Source organism: Podarcis gaigeae (genome assembly GCF_964106915.1).
Source record: "Podarcis gaigeae genome assembly, chromosome: 16".
NCBI classification, from domain to species: domain Eukaryota; kingdom Metazoa; phylum Chordata; class Lepidosauria; order Squamata; family Lacertidae; genus Podarcis; species Podarcis gaigeae.
The window spans coordinates 9,764,747-9,782,158 of NC_139693.1; the positions used below are offsets into that span (position 1 = coordinate 9,764,747).

A 17,412-nucleotide genomic window follows, 5' to 3' on the forward strand; every position below is an offset into this window, starting at 1 on the left:
GAGGAGTCAGATAGACAGTTGGGATAATCAGTTAGAAGTTATTAGGAAGGTATAGGCCAGTAAAGAAACTAAGATTAAGGAACTGACAAGAAAAATTATCTGAAACCATAAACTTGTTAATGCTTATAAAATAAACTTGTTTATTTGGTTTAATGTTAACAACTGTCTGGACTCCGTGTGTACCCGAGAGAAACGGGTTGGTGGCAGCAGGAAAGCAATCACAGTGGTGGCACAGGGATCAATAGACCGTTAAACGTCCGGGAACTCTGTGTGATCGCCACAGTCAGCCTGGATAGCTCAGTGAGTTAGAGCCTGGTGCTGGTCACGCCGAGGTTGCAGGTTCGAGCCCCGTATGGGACATCTGCTTATTCCTGCATTGCAGGGGGTTGGACTAGATGACACTCGTGGCCCCTTCCAACTCTACAATTCTATGATTCTGCAAATCTTGAGGATCCCCTAAACATGATGGGACCTCCCTCCCCCCCCCCCCGCCCCCTTTAGCTTCCTGGGACATTGACACTTTTCCACATGAGTTTGCTATTCAAATGATTTGCCCCAGTTGGCGATGAGCCATGACGGGGCCTTCTTGGTGGCCGTGCCCCATTTGTGGAACGAACACCTGCCTTGGTGAGGTGCGTCAGTCTCCCTCGCTGTTTTCTTTGAGGAGAAATGTAAAAAACATTCCTGTTTGCCAAGGCGTTTGATGACTGAACATCCTGTCCCTGCCAGTCCTGAAATTCTTTGCTGGAGAGCGAGGCCACATTCACATCGAAAGCACCGCGATACCACTTTAAACCATCATGGCTTCCCCTCCCAAAGAATTCTGGGAACTGTAGTTTGCTATGGGTGCTGCTGGAGTTGTTAGGAGGCCCTATAGCACAACAGTGCCATAATTCCCAGGTTCCCCCTGGGAGGAGGGATCGATTGTTAAACCACTCTGCGGGTTGTAGCTCTGTGAGAAGGATAGGGGGGCCTCCTAGCAACTCTCTGCACAAACTACAGTTCCCAGGATTCTTTGGCTGTTTAAAGTGGTATCGCAGCGCTTTAAATGTATGGCACGAATGCAGCCTAGATGATTGCTCTTAGAAGTTTTGAACGTTGTTCTAAACTGCCTTGTGGACATTTTAATTGAATCAGGATTGATATGTTTTAATTGTGTTAGCATGGATACACTTCCTTCCTTTGGAGGAAGCCTCAATCTAATAAATAAAATTGTCTATTAAGCTTAATAATTGTGTAGAAGACGGATTGTCTTGAGCATAATAATTTCTCTTTCCACATATAAACGTACAGTGGTACCTCGGGTTGCAGACACTTCAGGTTACAGACTCCGCTAACCCAGAAATAGTACCTCGGGTTAAGAACTTTGCTTCAGGATAAGAACAGAAATTGCGCTACGGTGGCAGCGGGAGGCCCCATTAGCTAAAGTGGTACCTCAGGTTAAGAACAGTTTCAGGCTAAGATCGGACCTCCAGAACAAATTAAGTTCTTAACCTGAGGTACCACTGTATTAAGATTCTCCTTCCAGCCTTTCTGAGGCTACCTTAAGTGGGGCTTGTGAGCTGGGAGAGATGACCTTCCTTCTCCCTGGAAAGAGCCCTTAACCACGTTTTAGAGTGTTTGATCTAAGCTTCACAGAATCCTAGAGTTGGAAGGGACCCCTAGGGTCATCTAATCCAACCCCCTGCAGTGCAGGAATATTTTACCCAAATATTCATTCAAATATAACCCACAACCCTGAGATTACGAGACTCGTGCTCTACCAACTGAGCTTGGGATTCATCCTGCAACAGAGTGAGCTGCTTGCAGTTAGCCTGTCCCCATCAGCAGCCTAGCCCTCTGGGTGGGTAGGGCCATTATCCTTGCAAGGAAGCTATCTTAGAGCTAGACTGCAACTGTTCCCTCCCTGTCTTTCAACAGATTGGAGAGCTGCTTAAAGGGCTTTTTCCCCTCCCCGCTCCTCAGCATCCCTTTTCAAGTTCTTCATAACCCCCCCCCCCCCCACACACACACATTCTTTCTCTTTGGCACATCTTCCTTCTGGCTGCTGGAATTTTCTCCCTTTCGGCAGAAAGTGTGTGGGTGTGTTTTTCCCCCCTTGAAAAAATAATTCCTGGGATTGCCTTCAAATCACAAGAGTCGGCAGTGCTTTTTATGTAAATAATGAATCCACCAACCACCGCCCCACATCCCACTTTCGCGAGGCTTTCGGGCGGCTGCACAACTTATAGAATTTGTGGTAAAATTTAGATACGGGATTAAAAAAAAAATCTAAAAATGAAATCCATCTTTAAAATCACACATGGGGCTATAAACAGAACACTCGGCAGCATTTAAATAGCACATGGGGATTAGAAAGGGGAAAATGAGTAGGCTCTTTCTGGAGGGGATGCAGCAGAGGGTTTTTTGGGGGGTCACCACCACAAAGGCCCCGTAATCGATTGCCACCCACCTCCTGAGGGAGGGATGGGACACAGAGAAGGATCTGATTTTTAGTGGTTGGCCTGGTTCCTACTTCAGTCTGTTCCATCACAACACAAAAGGTGGTCCTGAACATGTTGTTTTCCTCATGCTTGGGATTGATCTCTTCGCACAGTGGCCCCAAGAAACCGGCCTGTGATAACCCTGAAAGACAGGATGTTGTTGGGTTCCTGCTCCCATCGGCCGCAGCCATTGTGGCCTGTGTCCACGGGTGATGGCAGCTGTAGTCCAGCAACATCCAGCGTTCCGCAGGTTCCTCACCCGTGTCCTTGACACGTCTCCCAACCAATCAGGGAACACATATTAAATGCACCTGCAGAGGTGTAAAGCAGGGATGATGGGAGTTGTAGTTCAACAATGCAGTGAAAAACAATGTTCTTAGTGGTGTACACCCAGTGTTAGATGGCACCACAAACCCAGGTTATGGGTGCAACAACAGAATGTCTTTTTTTAATAACAAAAATACAAAGCTGAAAATGAATTAACTTTCACATGGTCTAGTCCTTTCCCTGCCTGCCCCCACCCCTAATGTTCTTAAGAGGGTCTTTTCTCCAGTCTTCAGAGAGTGGCTGGAAGTAGGGAGGCAGAAAAAGGTCCTCCTTTCCTTCCACTCTGCAGTTTTCGGAAATCTTAGGCACAGGACTGCGCTCAGAGCTCAGAAACAGATCACGCTAATGAAATTCCCTATTGCAAAATGCGCCTAGAACAATGGGAGTTTCTAACGCTGTGTACGCCGCCCTGAGATTTTTGGATAAAGGGCAGTATATAAATTGAATCAACAACAACAACAACAACATCGTTCTCAGACTACAACCCCCATCAGCCTTAGCCGGCATGGCCAATGGGCAGGGATAATGGGAGTTGTGATCCACATTGACTGATTATATGTGGATATGTTGGCATCATTTTTACAGGTGGAGGAATAAAGAGAGTCCCTCCCCCTGTCTGGATAGATGAATCAGTCCATTTCAGTTTAGCTTTGTTTTCTTAATTTTTCCAATCTTAAATGCAGTTCTCCACATTTCCACAGCAATTGGCAATTCATTTCTTTTGCGTAACTTTCTCCTGATAAACACATTTATGCATGCAGTTTTGGCTCATACAGTTTTGCAAGCAGCTTTCTCTAATACAAGGAAACCTTATATCTTATTTTCACCAATGTGTGCATTTTCCTGGATGCCGTTCCCAGAGTGGCTGGGGAAACCCAGACATGCAGGGTATAAATGTTGTTGTTGTTGTTGTTGTTATACGCACGGGTCTTTGCACATATCGAATCACAGAGTTGGAAGGGACCACAAGGGTCATCTAGTTCTACCCCCTACATTGCAGGAAACTTTTCCCCCAATATGTTTGGTGGGCCAAGAAAATTGCATTGCTCTCCATTTTTATTTTTCTTGCATTTTATATACCGCTTTCCCCTACCACACCCTAAGGTACCCAAGTTGGCATAAATGGTTCTCTCCTCCCAACAACCACCTTGACAGGTAGGCTAGGCTAAGAGACAGTGACTGGCCCGAGGCCACAAACATGCCGATTATATAGATGAGAAGTTTGCTTTCTTTCTAAACGAAAGCTGCAACTCACAGTTTACTGACTCCTGCCCCAAAATCTGGACTTCCAGCCCAAGAGCTGTCACTCAGCATGCTTCTCTTTTGTGTGGGGATTCGAACCCTGCTCTCTCCCAGGTCCTATTCCAACAGCTTACTGGCTCTCAGTCCCTTGCCGCCTCCAGCACCGCCCAGGAGTCTTAACATAAGTTGCGTTTTGCAAATTAGAAATACATAAATAATTTGCAGAGCGCATCTGCACAGCATGTGTGTCTGTGGCCAATCGATGTTCGGCGCCCTCCGTTTGACACAAGCTTGGAAAAGGAGAACATGGGGAGGGTGCCTTGCGCGGGTTCGAGTGAGAGGATTGGAAGGGTCTGGGGGAGGCAGAGGGGTGGGGGGACGACACGGACGACCTCGTGGCTCAGGAAGGGGCACCAGAGTCTTCCCAGCCCGGCATCTGCAGGTCGCGTCCGTTCCAGGCACATCGAGATGACTGTTGCTGTCCAGACCGATCTCGCGAGGTGTCAATCAACATGGCCCTAGACGCCCGATGGCGTTAGGCTGACTCCTGTCATTTATACACGGGCAACCTGCAGAGCTGGGAGCAGGCCGAGTGGGGGACGGGGAGGGGGTTGGATGGTAGGTGCAGGGTCTGGCTTGATTAAAAAATATATCCATTATAAAACGGATATAAAGCCATCCTGCAAAATGACCGCCCAGCACTGCTTGTCCCCTGGCCTCAAGCAAAATTTGGAAGAATTTCAGTTCAGCTGGCGTCCAACTAAGGCTGCTTTATGGAAGTGAGAGCTGGACCATAAAGAAGGCTGATCACCAAAGAATGGATGCTTTTGAATTATGGTGCTGGAGGAGACTCTTGAGAGTCCCATGGACTGCAAGAAGATCAAACCTCTCCATTCTGAAGGAAATCAGCCCTGAGTGCTCCCTGGAAGGACAGATCCTGAAGCTGAGGCTCCAATACTTTGGCCACCTCATGAGAAGAGAAGACTCCCTGGAAAAGACCCTGATGTTGGGAAAGATGGAGGGCCCAAGGAGAAGGGGACGACAGAGGACGAGATGGTGGGACAGTGTTCTCGAAGCTACCAGCATGAGTTTGACCAAACTGCGAGAGGCAGTGGAAGACAGGAGTGCCTGGCGTGCTCTGGTCCACGGGGTCACGAAGAGTTGGACACGACTAAACGACTAAACAACAACAACAAGAGTTTTAAGAGTTGGAAACTCTAGGTTCATCCAGTCCAACCCCCTGAAATGCAGAACTCACAATGGAAAGCATCCCTGATGCCACTCTGATGTTCACACCACTCATTTAAAGCACACAGGAAGCGTCGTTTGTTAAGGGCGCTGGAGCTCTGTGAGGGTGCAAACTACAGTTCCCATGATTCATGGGGGGGGGAGGAGAGCTGTAACTGTTAAAAGTGTATAAATGATGCTTTGCGTTGTATGGTGTGGGTGTGAAAACAATGCACCGTTTTATTTTTATTCTAGCACTGTAACTGTTTCAAATGAGAAGCAAGGATGACGTACTTCATTCCTGCATTGCAGGGGGTTGGACTAGATGACTCCTGGGTCCATTCCATCTCTACGGTTCTATGATTCTGTCTCCCAACCCTTCTCCCTTTTCGGCTTTCCAACAACCCTCCGAGGTAGGACAGGCCGAATGAGAGAGAGAGCAGTTGCTTGGAGGGAAACCCACCTGAGTGGCAATTTGAACCCGGGTCTTTCCTCGCCCCCCCCCCCAGCAGGACAGCACTGAATTTTTTTGCCTGTATCAGTCGTGCAAATGAGAGTGCATTTACATAACTCCTGCCGTTGCATTATTTTTTATTCTGGTTTTGCCAGCTGTACGAGAGACAGAATCTCCACCCTGCATGCGCGCACACACAAACACAACCCCAGCCACCAGGAAGCTTGTTCAGGCACCCATCAGGCCTCTGCTGTTTCGTCAGATGACGTCCCCACACTCTTTAGTCCTGAGGGTCTGAAAGCAAAGGAGGCCTTTTCCTTCCTGAGGGCCACATGCTGGTGGTAGGCGGAGACAGAGGGAAAAGCGCATGGAGCAACAGATTTCAATTTTACCTTCAAAGGTTCCTTGTTGTTGTTGTTGTTGTTACCTCCCAAGTGTGCAGGCTAGGGTTTATTTTGGACTCACAGTTGTCCATGGAGGTCAGTTCTGTGTCCAGGGCAGCTGTCTACCAGCTCCATCTGGTACACAGGCTGAGACCCTCCCTGCCCGCCGACTGTCTCGCCAGAGTGGTGCATGCTCTGGTTATCTCCTGCTTGGACTACTGCAATGCACTCTATGTGGGGCGACCTTTGAAGGTGACCCGGGAACTACAACTAATCCAGAATGCAGCAGCCAGACTGGTGACTGGGAGCAGCCGCCGAGACCATATAACACCGGTCTTGAAAGACCTACATTGGCTCCCAGTACGTTTCCGAGCACAATTCAAAGTGTTGGTGTTGACCTTTAAAGCCCTAAACCGGGTACAGGCAAACGCCGGCTCTCCAGATGTTTGGGTGTACAATTCCCATCATCCCTGACCACTGGTCCTGCTAGCTAGAGGTGATGGGAATTGTAGTCCCAAACATCTGGAGGGCCGGAGTTTGCCTATGCCTGCCCTAAACAGCCTCTGCCCAGTATACCTGAAGGAACGTCTCCACCCCCATTATTCAAGGGACAAACAGAGGGGCCTGGGGGACAAATTCTAGCCCTGCTCTGAGTGGGACTATGTAACATTGGAGCAGACTCGCTCGGAAAGTGCTCCTTCATAGGCAGAGCTTGGTGGCCGTGTGTCGGGGTTCCTGAGCTGTGATTCCTGCAGCGCAGAGGGTTGGACTAGATGGGGCTGGGAGTCCCTTCCAACCTCAAACATGGTGAGGGATTTCAGAGTGCTGCACCCCCAGTACTGTATTCTCTGCTCCTGCAGGGACTTGGGGCAGACACGGTTCTGATTCTGGGGGTGCTGTTTGTATTGGGAGGGCCCAGCGGACGTGTTTCGTTGAAATGAATGGCAAGCTCATCCCAAACTGGTGGAAAAGGTGCCAGGTTGTGTTCTGCGGCCTCTAGTGGTCGCCTCTTGGAACTTCATCCCAATCTTGGACGTTGGGAGAACCCCAAACTCCTTGCTGTTGATGGGGGGGGGTCCTTTGGGCTGGGGGTGCAGTTGTCAAGTACTGGCATTTATACCCATTCCCTTGCTTTTACATTCGAAGGTATTGAGGCAGACTGTAGTCTCTGTGCAAATGTATTAACACTTTTAATACATTGATCAGTTTTTATATTAATTTAAACTTGGGCTGTGGCTGTGCTTTGTTATCTAAGACAGCAGGTATCTTTCGGGAGGGAGCCACAACCCGCATGTAGCAGCCTTGTGTTTTCTCTCTCCTCTCCACCTCCCCCCGGCCCCCCCAAAAAGTGCATACCACATCTGATGTTCTTCATCACCCCTAATCATTTTTACATGATTTTGTAAGGTGTGCCTATTTTAAATTGGGTATATTTGCTGCTTTGTCGTTTGCTGTATCATAGAATTGCAGAGTTGGAAGGGACCACAAGGGTCATCTAGTCCAACCCCCCTGCAAATGCAAGAATCTTTCGCCCAATGTGGGGTTTGAACCCGCAACCCTGAGATTAAGAGTCTCATACTGTAGCAACTGAGCTATCCAAGGGCTGGGCTCCTTTGGGTGGTAGGAGGAGATAAATTGAATAAATAATTAGTCACTGTTTGTGTAGTTGGCATTCGAGAGGCAATGGAAAAGTAACATTATTAACTATTAATAATTCATAGATTATTATTGCCAATAATAACAACAACAACAACCATGGATTGTATCCAACTACTCAGCACAGACCTGTCGAAATGAATGAATCTAAATTAGCCACATCTATTCAAGACAGCTCAGTAGGTAGCGCTATGAGACTCTTAATCTCAGGGCTTGGGGTTTGAGCAACATGTTGGGGTGAAAGATTCCTGCATTGCAGGGAGTTGGATTAGACCTTTGTGGTCCTTCCAAACTCTAGAATTCTATAATTATAATATTGGCTGGGTTTTACTGATTCGGAGTATTTTGGATATCCTATTTTGGATTCCTATTATTTTAATAATAATATTTCCGCCTGTGTGCAAGTTCTGAAAATGACAGACATGCGTGAATGCTCCTTCCACAAACTGGGGAGTTGCGGTTTGTTTGTTTGTTTGTTTGCTTGGGACCAATCCTGACTCTCCCCCCCCCTTTCTCCTTCTCCTTCCCAGCTTGCGCCGCGAAGGCTACACGGTCCAGGTGAACGTCAACGACTACCTGGACATCTACTGCCCGCACTACAATGCCTCTGTGCCCGAGGGGCGCATGGAGCAGTACATCCTCTACATGGTGAACCACGAGGGCTACCGGACGTGCAACATCAGCCAGGGCTTCAAGCGCTGGGAGTGCAACCGGCCCCACGCTCCCCACAGCCCCATCAAGTTCTCGGAGAAGTTCCAGCGCTACAGCGCCTTCTCGCTGGGCTACGAATTCCACGCCGGACACGAGTATTACTACATCTGTGAGTCTTTGAGATGCAACCGTCCCCTAGTCCTTAAATGCAAGGGGTGGGGTGCAGGGATGGGGTTGAGTTCCATCCCTGACGCCACCCATTGAGGGAGAAAAGGGTCTCTGTTAGCAAGTGATCGGAAGGACCTGTTTCTGAGGCTTGAAGGATTTGGGAGAGCTCCCAGCTAGTCAGAACCGAAGTAGTCTTCTTGCACTGGGGCCTGGCTGAGGTTTTGGGTTGCAAGTCCCATCAGCACCAGCTGAGGTCCAAAACATCAGCCTGGGGCCCAAGGTTCAGGAAGACTAGACAGGGATGAGCTTGATGGTGCAGCGGGCTTATTCAGTAGAGGGAAACATCTTGTGAACTCGGGGAAGTCTTTGGAAAAGGGCCCATAAACTCAATGGTAAAGGATTTGGGTTCGATCCCCTTCATCTTCTGAGCTAGATGCACCAGTGGTCCGACTCAGGATAAGGCAGCTTCCTATGTCCCTGTTTAAGTGAACTTTTTATCCAGAACAATGAGGACTAGAATCTTACTTTGGTAGCAGAGTACCTGCTTTGCATGCAGAAGGTCCTGAGTCCAATCTCCCGCTCCTGATTTGAGTAGACAGTAGAATCGATTGATTTGTGTTTATATCTCACCATTCCTCTGAGGAGCTTGAGGATGCACACAGTTTTCCAACCCTGCTTTCCCCCCATCCTCATGAAAACCCAGCAAGGAGTGTTAGGGTTGAGACTGAGAGAGTGGCTGGTCACCCAGTGAGCTCAGTGGCTGAGTGGAGATTTAAACCAGGGTCTCCCCAGTCCTAATCCAACAATCTTAAATGCTTTGGCCGCATCTGTACCTTAAAATTAAAGCACTCCTAAGGACTCTTAGCACCTTGAATAAGGTTTGGTTCCCAGGAATCCTTGAAGGAAGCCATGACTATCTAAAGTGGCATCATAGTGCTATAAATGCCTGGGGTAGATGAGGCCTCTATCTCCCATTAAGGCTGCTGAAAGGTCCAGATAGTTAAAGACAGCTGATTCTGCTCCACCTGACCAATTTTTGAAAGGAAATTCTTCCTTTCAGATGCGTGCGCACACATTTCCTCTGCCCTCCACACCTCTTACTCCTCGTGTCACCTGGCAGGGCTAAGTGGTCGCATGTATTTCTAGGGTCCACCAGGGGGCAGCCCTGGCTAAACTTGGGCGCAGCTTTGCTCAGGCCCAATCTACACCTTGAGAAGAATCACATGATACGGGACAGGGTGACTCCAGCGTGAACGGGTGGAAGGAAGGATCTGTTAGCTGCCTAATGGGAGCTGGAGCCCAAGAACATTGTTGAGCTACAGTTCCCATCGTCCCTGACCATTGGCCACATTGGCTGGGGCTGATGGGCATTGGAGACCAGCCGCATCTGGAGGGCCAAAGGTTCTCCACCCCTGTTTTACACCTCTCTTTAAGTTCATTAAATATGTGATCCCTGATTGGTTGGGATGTGTGTCTGGTACAGAGATGGGAACGCTGTGACCCTCCAGGTCCAGTCTTGGACTATAACTCCCATTATCCCTGATGATTGGTTGGGCTGGCTGCTGGGAGGCCAACAGTACCGGTTCGAGTGCTGGACTAGGACCTGGGAGATCAGGGTTCAAATCTCCACTCGGCTATGAGGCCCACTGGGCGACTTGGGGCCAGTCACTCCCTCTCTCTCTAACCTACCTCAGAGAGTTGAAATGGAAATGAGGATGAAATGGAAAAGGGAAAGAATCATTAGAATTGTAGAGGTGGGAGGGACCACAAGGATCCAACCGCCTGCAATGCAGGAATCGGTTGCCCACCGTGGGGCTCGATCCTGCAACCGTGAGATTGAGTCTCGTGCTCTACCAGCAGAGCTATCCCAGTTTATGTGTGTACATAAGAGAAAAAGTGGAGTGCAAATGGAATAATCAAATAGGTTGTTTCCCCCTCTCATTTTCTCAACCTCTGCAACACACTGGCTTTTGTAGCTGTAGCCAGCGGGCCAACTAGAAGACCCAAGTTTGACAGTGGACTCTTTCCCTTCTCCTCCCACCCCCCCTCAAAAAATCCCCCTGCCTATCCAGCCAGCAAATGTTGCTGAGCACGTCTATAATGAGTACAACCAGATCCGAGCGCGAGATTAAACCTTTTACTAGAGATTACGCTCCTCGCCTTCTTTAAAGGGAAGGAGAGACGGAGGACCGTGTTGATCAATTTGCTAATGCTTCCTCCTTGCATTGAAAGGCGGGGGGGGGGGTCCCCTTGCCAAGGGGCCAGATCCTGAAGACGGCCGAGGAGCTGGGGTGGGGGGAGCCTTGAGGAACAGGCAATGGTGGGGGTTGGTTAGTTCAGGCCGTGATCCTTCCGGGGTGCAAACAGATACGGATCAAGTAAACAAGGCTGGCTGCCCTGATTCTCATCTGCAGAATGTCAGCAGGTGGAAGGTGCGTTTCTGGGACCAGCGCCAGAAATCTGGGCTGTTGGGCAACAGCCAAGGCGCCCCCCCCAAAGGGGTGGGGGCAGCATGGAGCTGCTGGCTGACACAGAGTCAAAACATTGCTCCATCTAAGTCCAGTCGTTGTCTTGCAGTGCCTCTCCAGCCCTACTGGAGATTTCGCCTTCTGGATGCCAAGCAAGTGCTCTGTCCCTGAGTGTGCCCTTCCCCTTGAAATAAAAGCGAGATACTAGTCCTCAAGATTCTGGACGAAGCTACCTTATAAACCAAGCAGTCGGACTGTTGGCCTGTCCAGCTCGGTATTGTCTGCCCTGGACAGGGGCAGGGAGATTTCTGCCTGCAGGGTCAGTCTCCTGCTGCTGAAACATAGCACCTTCATTGCAAAAGGGCCCCCATGCAAAGGGCATTTGCAGCTCAGAGGATCTCAGGTCCTGGGGAGGAACTTAGCATATGGCTCAGGTAGACTGCCTTTGCCCAAGGAGGTTCCTTTTGACTTAGCTAATAGAACTCCCCCCCCCCTATGAATTTGTTGGGTGTGTGGGTGCCTATTCTGCAAATATACCTCTTCCTTTCTTTCTTAAGAAAGCAGGTAGAAAAAATTCCCCCCCCCCCCCGGTCTGGCTGGCCACCGGGGAAATATGATACTGGACTGGATGGGCCACTGGGCCTGATCCAGCAGGGCTCTTCTGATGTCACAGCAGTTCAGAGCAGAACCTCCATGTCTTACGGCAGTCTACCACCGAACAGTAGATTGCAGGCTTCCCATTGGGGCATCCAGCTGGCCAATGGGGGAACAGGATCCAGGACTGGATGGGCCTTTGGCCTGATCCAGCGGCCTCTTCTGACGTTGCTTTCTGTTCCTTTCCAGCGACTCCAACGCACAACCACCGCCGGGCCTGCCTCCGAATGAAGGTCTTTGTCTGCTGCGCCTCCCGTGAGTGCCCGGCTCCTTTTCTCTTTTGAACCCTCACCTGCCACCCCCACCTCCCTGGGGCACACCCCCTCACCCCCCCCCCCGGTGTGCGCGAGACACATCCCTTGTCCCAAGCGCTCTGAGCACGTTCATCCCATGCAAACACACAACTGCGTTGCATCCAGCCAAGTTCAGTGTAGACCTGTTAGGAAAAATGGTCACGCTCATTCAAGTTAATGGGTCTACTCTGAGAGGTGGATACAAGCCCTTCATTTTTCTTCTTCTGTGCTGCTCTAGATAATCTGTGCCTGACCAAAGGGAGCAAGGATTATCTGGGGTGCAAAAGCCTGCAGAGGTCCTAAGGCTTTTTGTTTTCTCTCTGCAGGCATCCTTGCTCTGTTTGTGTTTCCATGCTTTCTGCAATTGCACCACAGAACCTGGTGCTAAGCAAAGCATGCTGAGAATCTTCATTATCATCGCGCTGTTTTTATTTTCCAAAGCGAATTGCAAGCCCTCCTGGACAGGGCGCTGTGTAGATACTTCTTAGAAATTTTACCTGCTGCTCCCGCCCCCCTTCAAAAGCAAGCCACTAGTCCTCATGGTTGTGCTCTCTCTTGCTAACGCGCCCCCATGTGGTGAAATGGAGATGCAACAGAAGGAAAGGTCACCTGCATGCCCAGATGAAAAGGGGATTTTGTAATGTTTACGAGACAGCAGACAAACCCTGGCAGCAGTTTTTTCTCCTTACTTTCCAGTGACAAACAGCCCCTCCTCGCCTGTGAGACTGACCTCCGGCTGTTTAAATAAGTGGATAAATCCGCTGAATATTTCATAACATTTATCGTCACCGTTAATTTATTAATCGTGTTCTACACAGCCTATGCCATTTACCCAATACTTCCATGCAATGATACGGTTGCTGTATTATGTACACTGGCTTATCTATCAAAATACCCAAAGCGTTTCTGACACAGAACAGCATGAATAATTTTTTTTGGGGTGGGGGAGAGTGAGCACCAGAGGGCACTCAGCACCAGCCATGCCTCTGTGTCTCCATCCCATAATCTGGGGCCTTCCAGCTATTTTTGGACTGCAACTCCCATCAGCCCCAGTCAGCACAGAGATCTCTGAGCTAGATGGACCAAGAATCAGAATAAGGCAGTGCCTTACATTCCTACAGCAGCTGTTTGGTCAAAACCATGAGGACTAGAACAATACTATTATATTTAAGAGAAGGTCAGCAGTAGAGCACCTGCCTTGCATGCAGAAGATCCTAGGCCCAGTCCTCAGCATCTTCAAGAAGGGCTGGGAATGTCCCGTCTGAAATGCTGCAGAGCTGCTGCCAGCCAGTGTAGACAGTATTGAGCCAGGTGGACCAATTGGTCTGACTCTCAATAGGGCCGCTGCCGTTCTGATGGCATTGATTTGAAAAGGACACTAAGGCTTAACAGCCCGCTAATGATAATCCACACTAAGGCTCAGCAAAAAGAAACGCAGTGACAGATTTGTGCTCTTTGTGCACCGCATAATACTCCACTCACTACAAGGTGCTGTTCATCATTTCTGACACACCCACAGGCCTCCTGGTGCATGCTCCATTTTCTCCCCCCAAAAACCTACATTGTGTGTCACATGACCCAGTGGCCTCAATTGACATCTCACCACCCCCAACCACATACAAGGGGCACCTGGCTTGTTTGGGAGTTCCAGGGTGCCAGGGTTGGGGGGCAGCAAGCTTCATTGGGGTGGGGTGGGTGAAAACCACAACATAGGGGTGGTGGGGTTTGGGGCCTGGTCGCCGTCCTCTCTCCCCCCTGGGCATAACCCTCTTCCCCCCCACCCTCTCCTGCCCACAGCGTCGCATTCTGGGGAGAAAGCGGTTCCGACCCTCCCGCAGTTCACTATAGGGCCCGAGGTGAAGATCGAGGACTTGGGTGAGTGATGCCCACAGTGCTCTCTCTCTGCTGGGGTGGGGGGCGGCAGGGGGCACTGGTTTTTCTCCCGGAGACTCAGCAAAACACCAGCCCCTCCCTGTTGGCAGTGCCCCCCTCCACTTGCTGGAAAGAGGGCAATAACTTCTCCAGAATTCTGTCTGTCCTGGACTGGGTAATAAAGCCCTCTAGTTGTGGCATAGCTGCCGTCTCCTTCCCCAATACACCCAGAATCCTTTGCTGCTCGCTATCTTGAAGGCTCTTTGAGCAGGAGGCACTCACCGCAAGAAGAGGGTCCCTGACCCTTGAGCTATGGGGTAGCAGCCATCTTCCTTCCTGATACCCAGAATCCTTTGCTGCCTGCCATCTTGAAGGAGCTTTGAGCAGGAGGCACTCGCCGCAGGAAGAGGGTCCCTGACTCTTGAGCTATGGGGTATCAGCCATCTTCCTCCCTGATACCCAGAATCCTTTGCTGCCTGCCATCTTGAAGGAGCTTTGAGCAGGAGGCACTCGCCACAGGAAGAGGGTCCCTGATTCTTGAGCTATGGGGTAGCAGCCATCTTCCTCCCTGATACCCAGAATCCTTTGCTGCCCGCCATCTTGAAGGCGCTTTGAGCAGGAGGCACTTGCCAGGGGAGGGGAGAGGGTGCCCAACTCCTTGCTAGAGTCCAATCTTCCCCTTTTCTCTCTCTTTCTCTCTCTTTTTCTCCCCCCTTGCAGATAATTTTAACCCCGAGATGCCTAAACTGGAGAAAAGCATCAGCGGGACGAGTCCGAAGCGGGAACACTTACCCTTGGCGGTGGCTGCTGCCCTCTTCCTCATGACCCTGCTGGCCTCCTAGCTGCCCGCGAGTCGCCGCAGGAGAGGGGCCCCGACTCAAGCTCACCGACCCAGCCTGTGCCAGCGGCCCTCCCCGGTTTGTTTCTGAGGACAAGAAAAAGAGAGAAAACACCAGACCTTTTTTAATCTATATATCAAAAGAAATACAATTCCAAAGGGAGGCAGGTTGAGGTGATGCAGAGGAGGAAAGGCCCCAAGATGGAGGACGACTGACCTTTCTGGCTGTGCTGCTCCTTCTTCCTGCTCCTCCTCCTCCCCACCAGCTGGGGGGGGGGGCGTTTATCCGCTTCCGATTTTTCTCTCCCCCCCCCCATCCCCCGTCTGCCGCTCGCTGGGGCTGCTCATGTGTGTGAGGGGAATGGCGGGTATTTCAGAGCAGGCCCTCCCTCTCCTGCGAACTTTTGGAGGGGCGGCCAGGGTTTTGTTTTGGTGTCCCGGAGAAGAAAAAACCCAGAATATGGCATTTCCCTCCTCCTGCCGGGCTCCCAGTCTCTTTTGAGGACCGCAGCAATAGGCAACCTGCCCGCCTTTTCCAATGCCCCCACTGCAAAAAAAAAGAAAAAGAAAAAAAAGGCATCTGGAGAGACAGAATCACCTTCAGGAACTTTTAAAACATGGCTCAGGTCAGGACACAGGAAGTGTTTTGCACGGCCTGAGAAAACTTTTACAAAGGAGAGTTGTGCGCCCTGCGTAGGGGGTGCGGGCACCATGCCCCAGGAATGCCCACCCCAGAGATAGGTGGTGGCGGCAGCAAAATACACTGTCTTCCTGGTGACTCTCAAGCTGGAGGGTGCGTGTAGGGTGGGGGTGTGTGATCTCCTAGCCCTCAACAAGAGAGGGGGGGGGTTACCTGTACATATCTCTTTATGTGTCCTGTACAGAGAGAGAGGCTCTATTATCCGTGTCTATAGATTATATAAAAAAAACTGATCATGTAGTGGGGTGGGCACGGGGCGGGCACCGGCCCGCCTGTCTAAGCCAGAGTCTTTTGGGGTTTTGTTTTTTAGGGTTTTTTTTTTTGGGTGGGGTGGGGGCGCGATTCTTCCCTTTGTCTTCTGTGAAGACCGAACCTATGCAAAATGCACGGACACTTTTTTTTCGTTCCCGGGGGCAAAAAAACAACCAACCAACCAACTACACGGACAAAAAAAAACAAGCAAAGGAACTTTGGGGGTGGCGAGGTGGGGGTAGGGTTCTCCCTTTTTTTTTTTTTTTTTTGGTGCCCCCTTCCTCCCCCACCCCACGAGAGCTTTGGCTGGTGATTTTCATATACTTGCTCTTAGTCTATTAAAAAAAATGAAATAAAAGGTGGAGAAAAAAAATACATATATAGTTGTCTTTTCCCTGCACCGTCCCCTTGCGGTGGTTTTGCAAGGGCTGTTACTCCTGCTCCTACTCAGAGGAGGCCCATTGAACAGAAAAGCCCAGCTGGATCAGGCACAGTGGCCCCTCTAGATCCAGCATTTTGTTCTCCCAACTAGACAATTGTGGGGAACCTGCAAGCAGAATTCAAACACAAGAGCGCTCTCCCCTCCTGTGGCTTCCAGCAACGAGTATTCAGAACCATCACTGCCTCTGACAAAGAAGGCAGAACATAACTCCTCCATGAATTTGTCTGGTACTGTAAGAACAGCCTGGCTAGTCCAAAATCCTGTTTTCACAGTGCCCAGCCAGGTGCCTCCAGAAAACCTGAAAGCAGGACCTGAGCACTACAGTGGCTCTCTTCTCTTTTGATTGTCAGCAAGCGAGAGAGCTGATCGGTAGCAGAGGTTGTTGTTGTTTAGTTGTTTAGTCGTGTCCGACTCTTTGTGACCCCCTGGACCAGAGCACGCCAGGCACTCCTGTCTTCCACTGCCTCCCACAGTTTGGTCAGACTCATGCTGGTAGCTTCGAGAACACCGTCCAACCATCTCGTCCTCTGTTGTCCCCTTCTCCTTGTGCCCTCCATCTTTCCCAACCTCAGGGTCTTTTCCAGGGAGTCTTCTCTTCTCCTGAGGTGGCCAAAGTATTGGAGCCTCAGCTTCAGGATCTGTCCTTCCAGTGAGCACTCAGGGCTGATTTCCTTCAGAATGGAGAGGTTTGATCTTCTCGCAGTCCATGGGACTCTCAAGAGTCTCCTCCAGCACCATAATTCAAAAGCATCCATTCTTTGGCAATCAGCCTTCTTGATGGTCCACTTCCATACATCACTAGTAGCAGAGGTAAAGCATAGCTATTTTAGCTAGTAGCCATCGATCCACTGCAGTTTCTTGAAATGGCCAATGAGAAAGCCCACTGGCTTCCATTGGGCAAGTCCTGAGTGCCCCAGCAACTCGCCCCACCTTTGATTCTCGGCAGCTGATATTCGGAGGTGTGCGACGCGTCTGAGAGCGGGGAGTCTGGCCACTGTGTCTAGTAATTTGTGCCTTTGCCACAAATTTGTATAATCCTCTTAAAGCCACCCAAGTTTGGGAGGCAGGGCAGGGAGGGGCCGGGAGAGAAGTCAGAAAGCCCTCTTTGTAATGATGGTGTACCCTTCTCACCCCAAGAAATTATGCCCCCCAAATCAGGCTGAAATGTTTTTTGCTTGGAATAATTCCATATGCTTCGATTTCATGCAGCCTGCAGAGGAGGGGGACAGAGATCGGACAAGCTCTGCCCACTTTCCCAGTTTTTCGCGGACCCTGCGTGATTTTCACCCTACAGGAGGCGCA

The 17,412-nt window shown here is 50.2% G+C and overlaps 1 protein-coding gene across 2 annotated transcripts in view; it reads left to right on the top strand.

Moving 5' to 3' along the window:
* The window catches only part of EFNA3 (ephrin A3), a 59,571-nt gene extending 43,530 nt beyond the window's left edge, over window positions 1-16,041 (top strand). Inside the window, exons 2-5 of one of the 2 annotated variants that reach the window (XM_083716038.1) lie at window positions 8,303-8,592; window positions 11,903-11,968; window positions 13,804-13,881; window positions 14,599-16,041. In XM_083716038.1, coding sequence (XP_083572164.1) covers window positions 8,303-8,592; window positions 11,903-11,968; window positions 13,804-13,881; window positions 14,599-14,720 — 556 coding nt within the window. In that variant the 3' untranslated portion in view covers window positions 14,721-16,041. The remainder of the gene's footprint in view (window positions 1-8,302; window positions 8,593-11,902; window positions 11,969-13,803; window positions 13,882-14,598) is intronic. The other variant, XM_083716039.1, reaches the window with a different exon arrangement.
* Window positions 16,042-17,412: the final 1,371 nt, after the last annotated feature.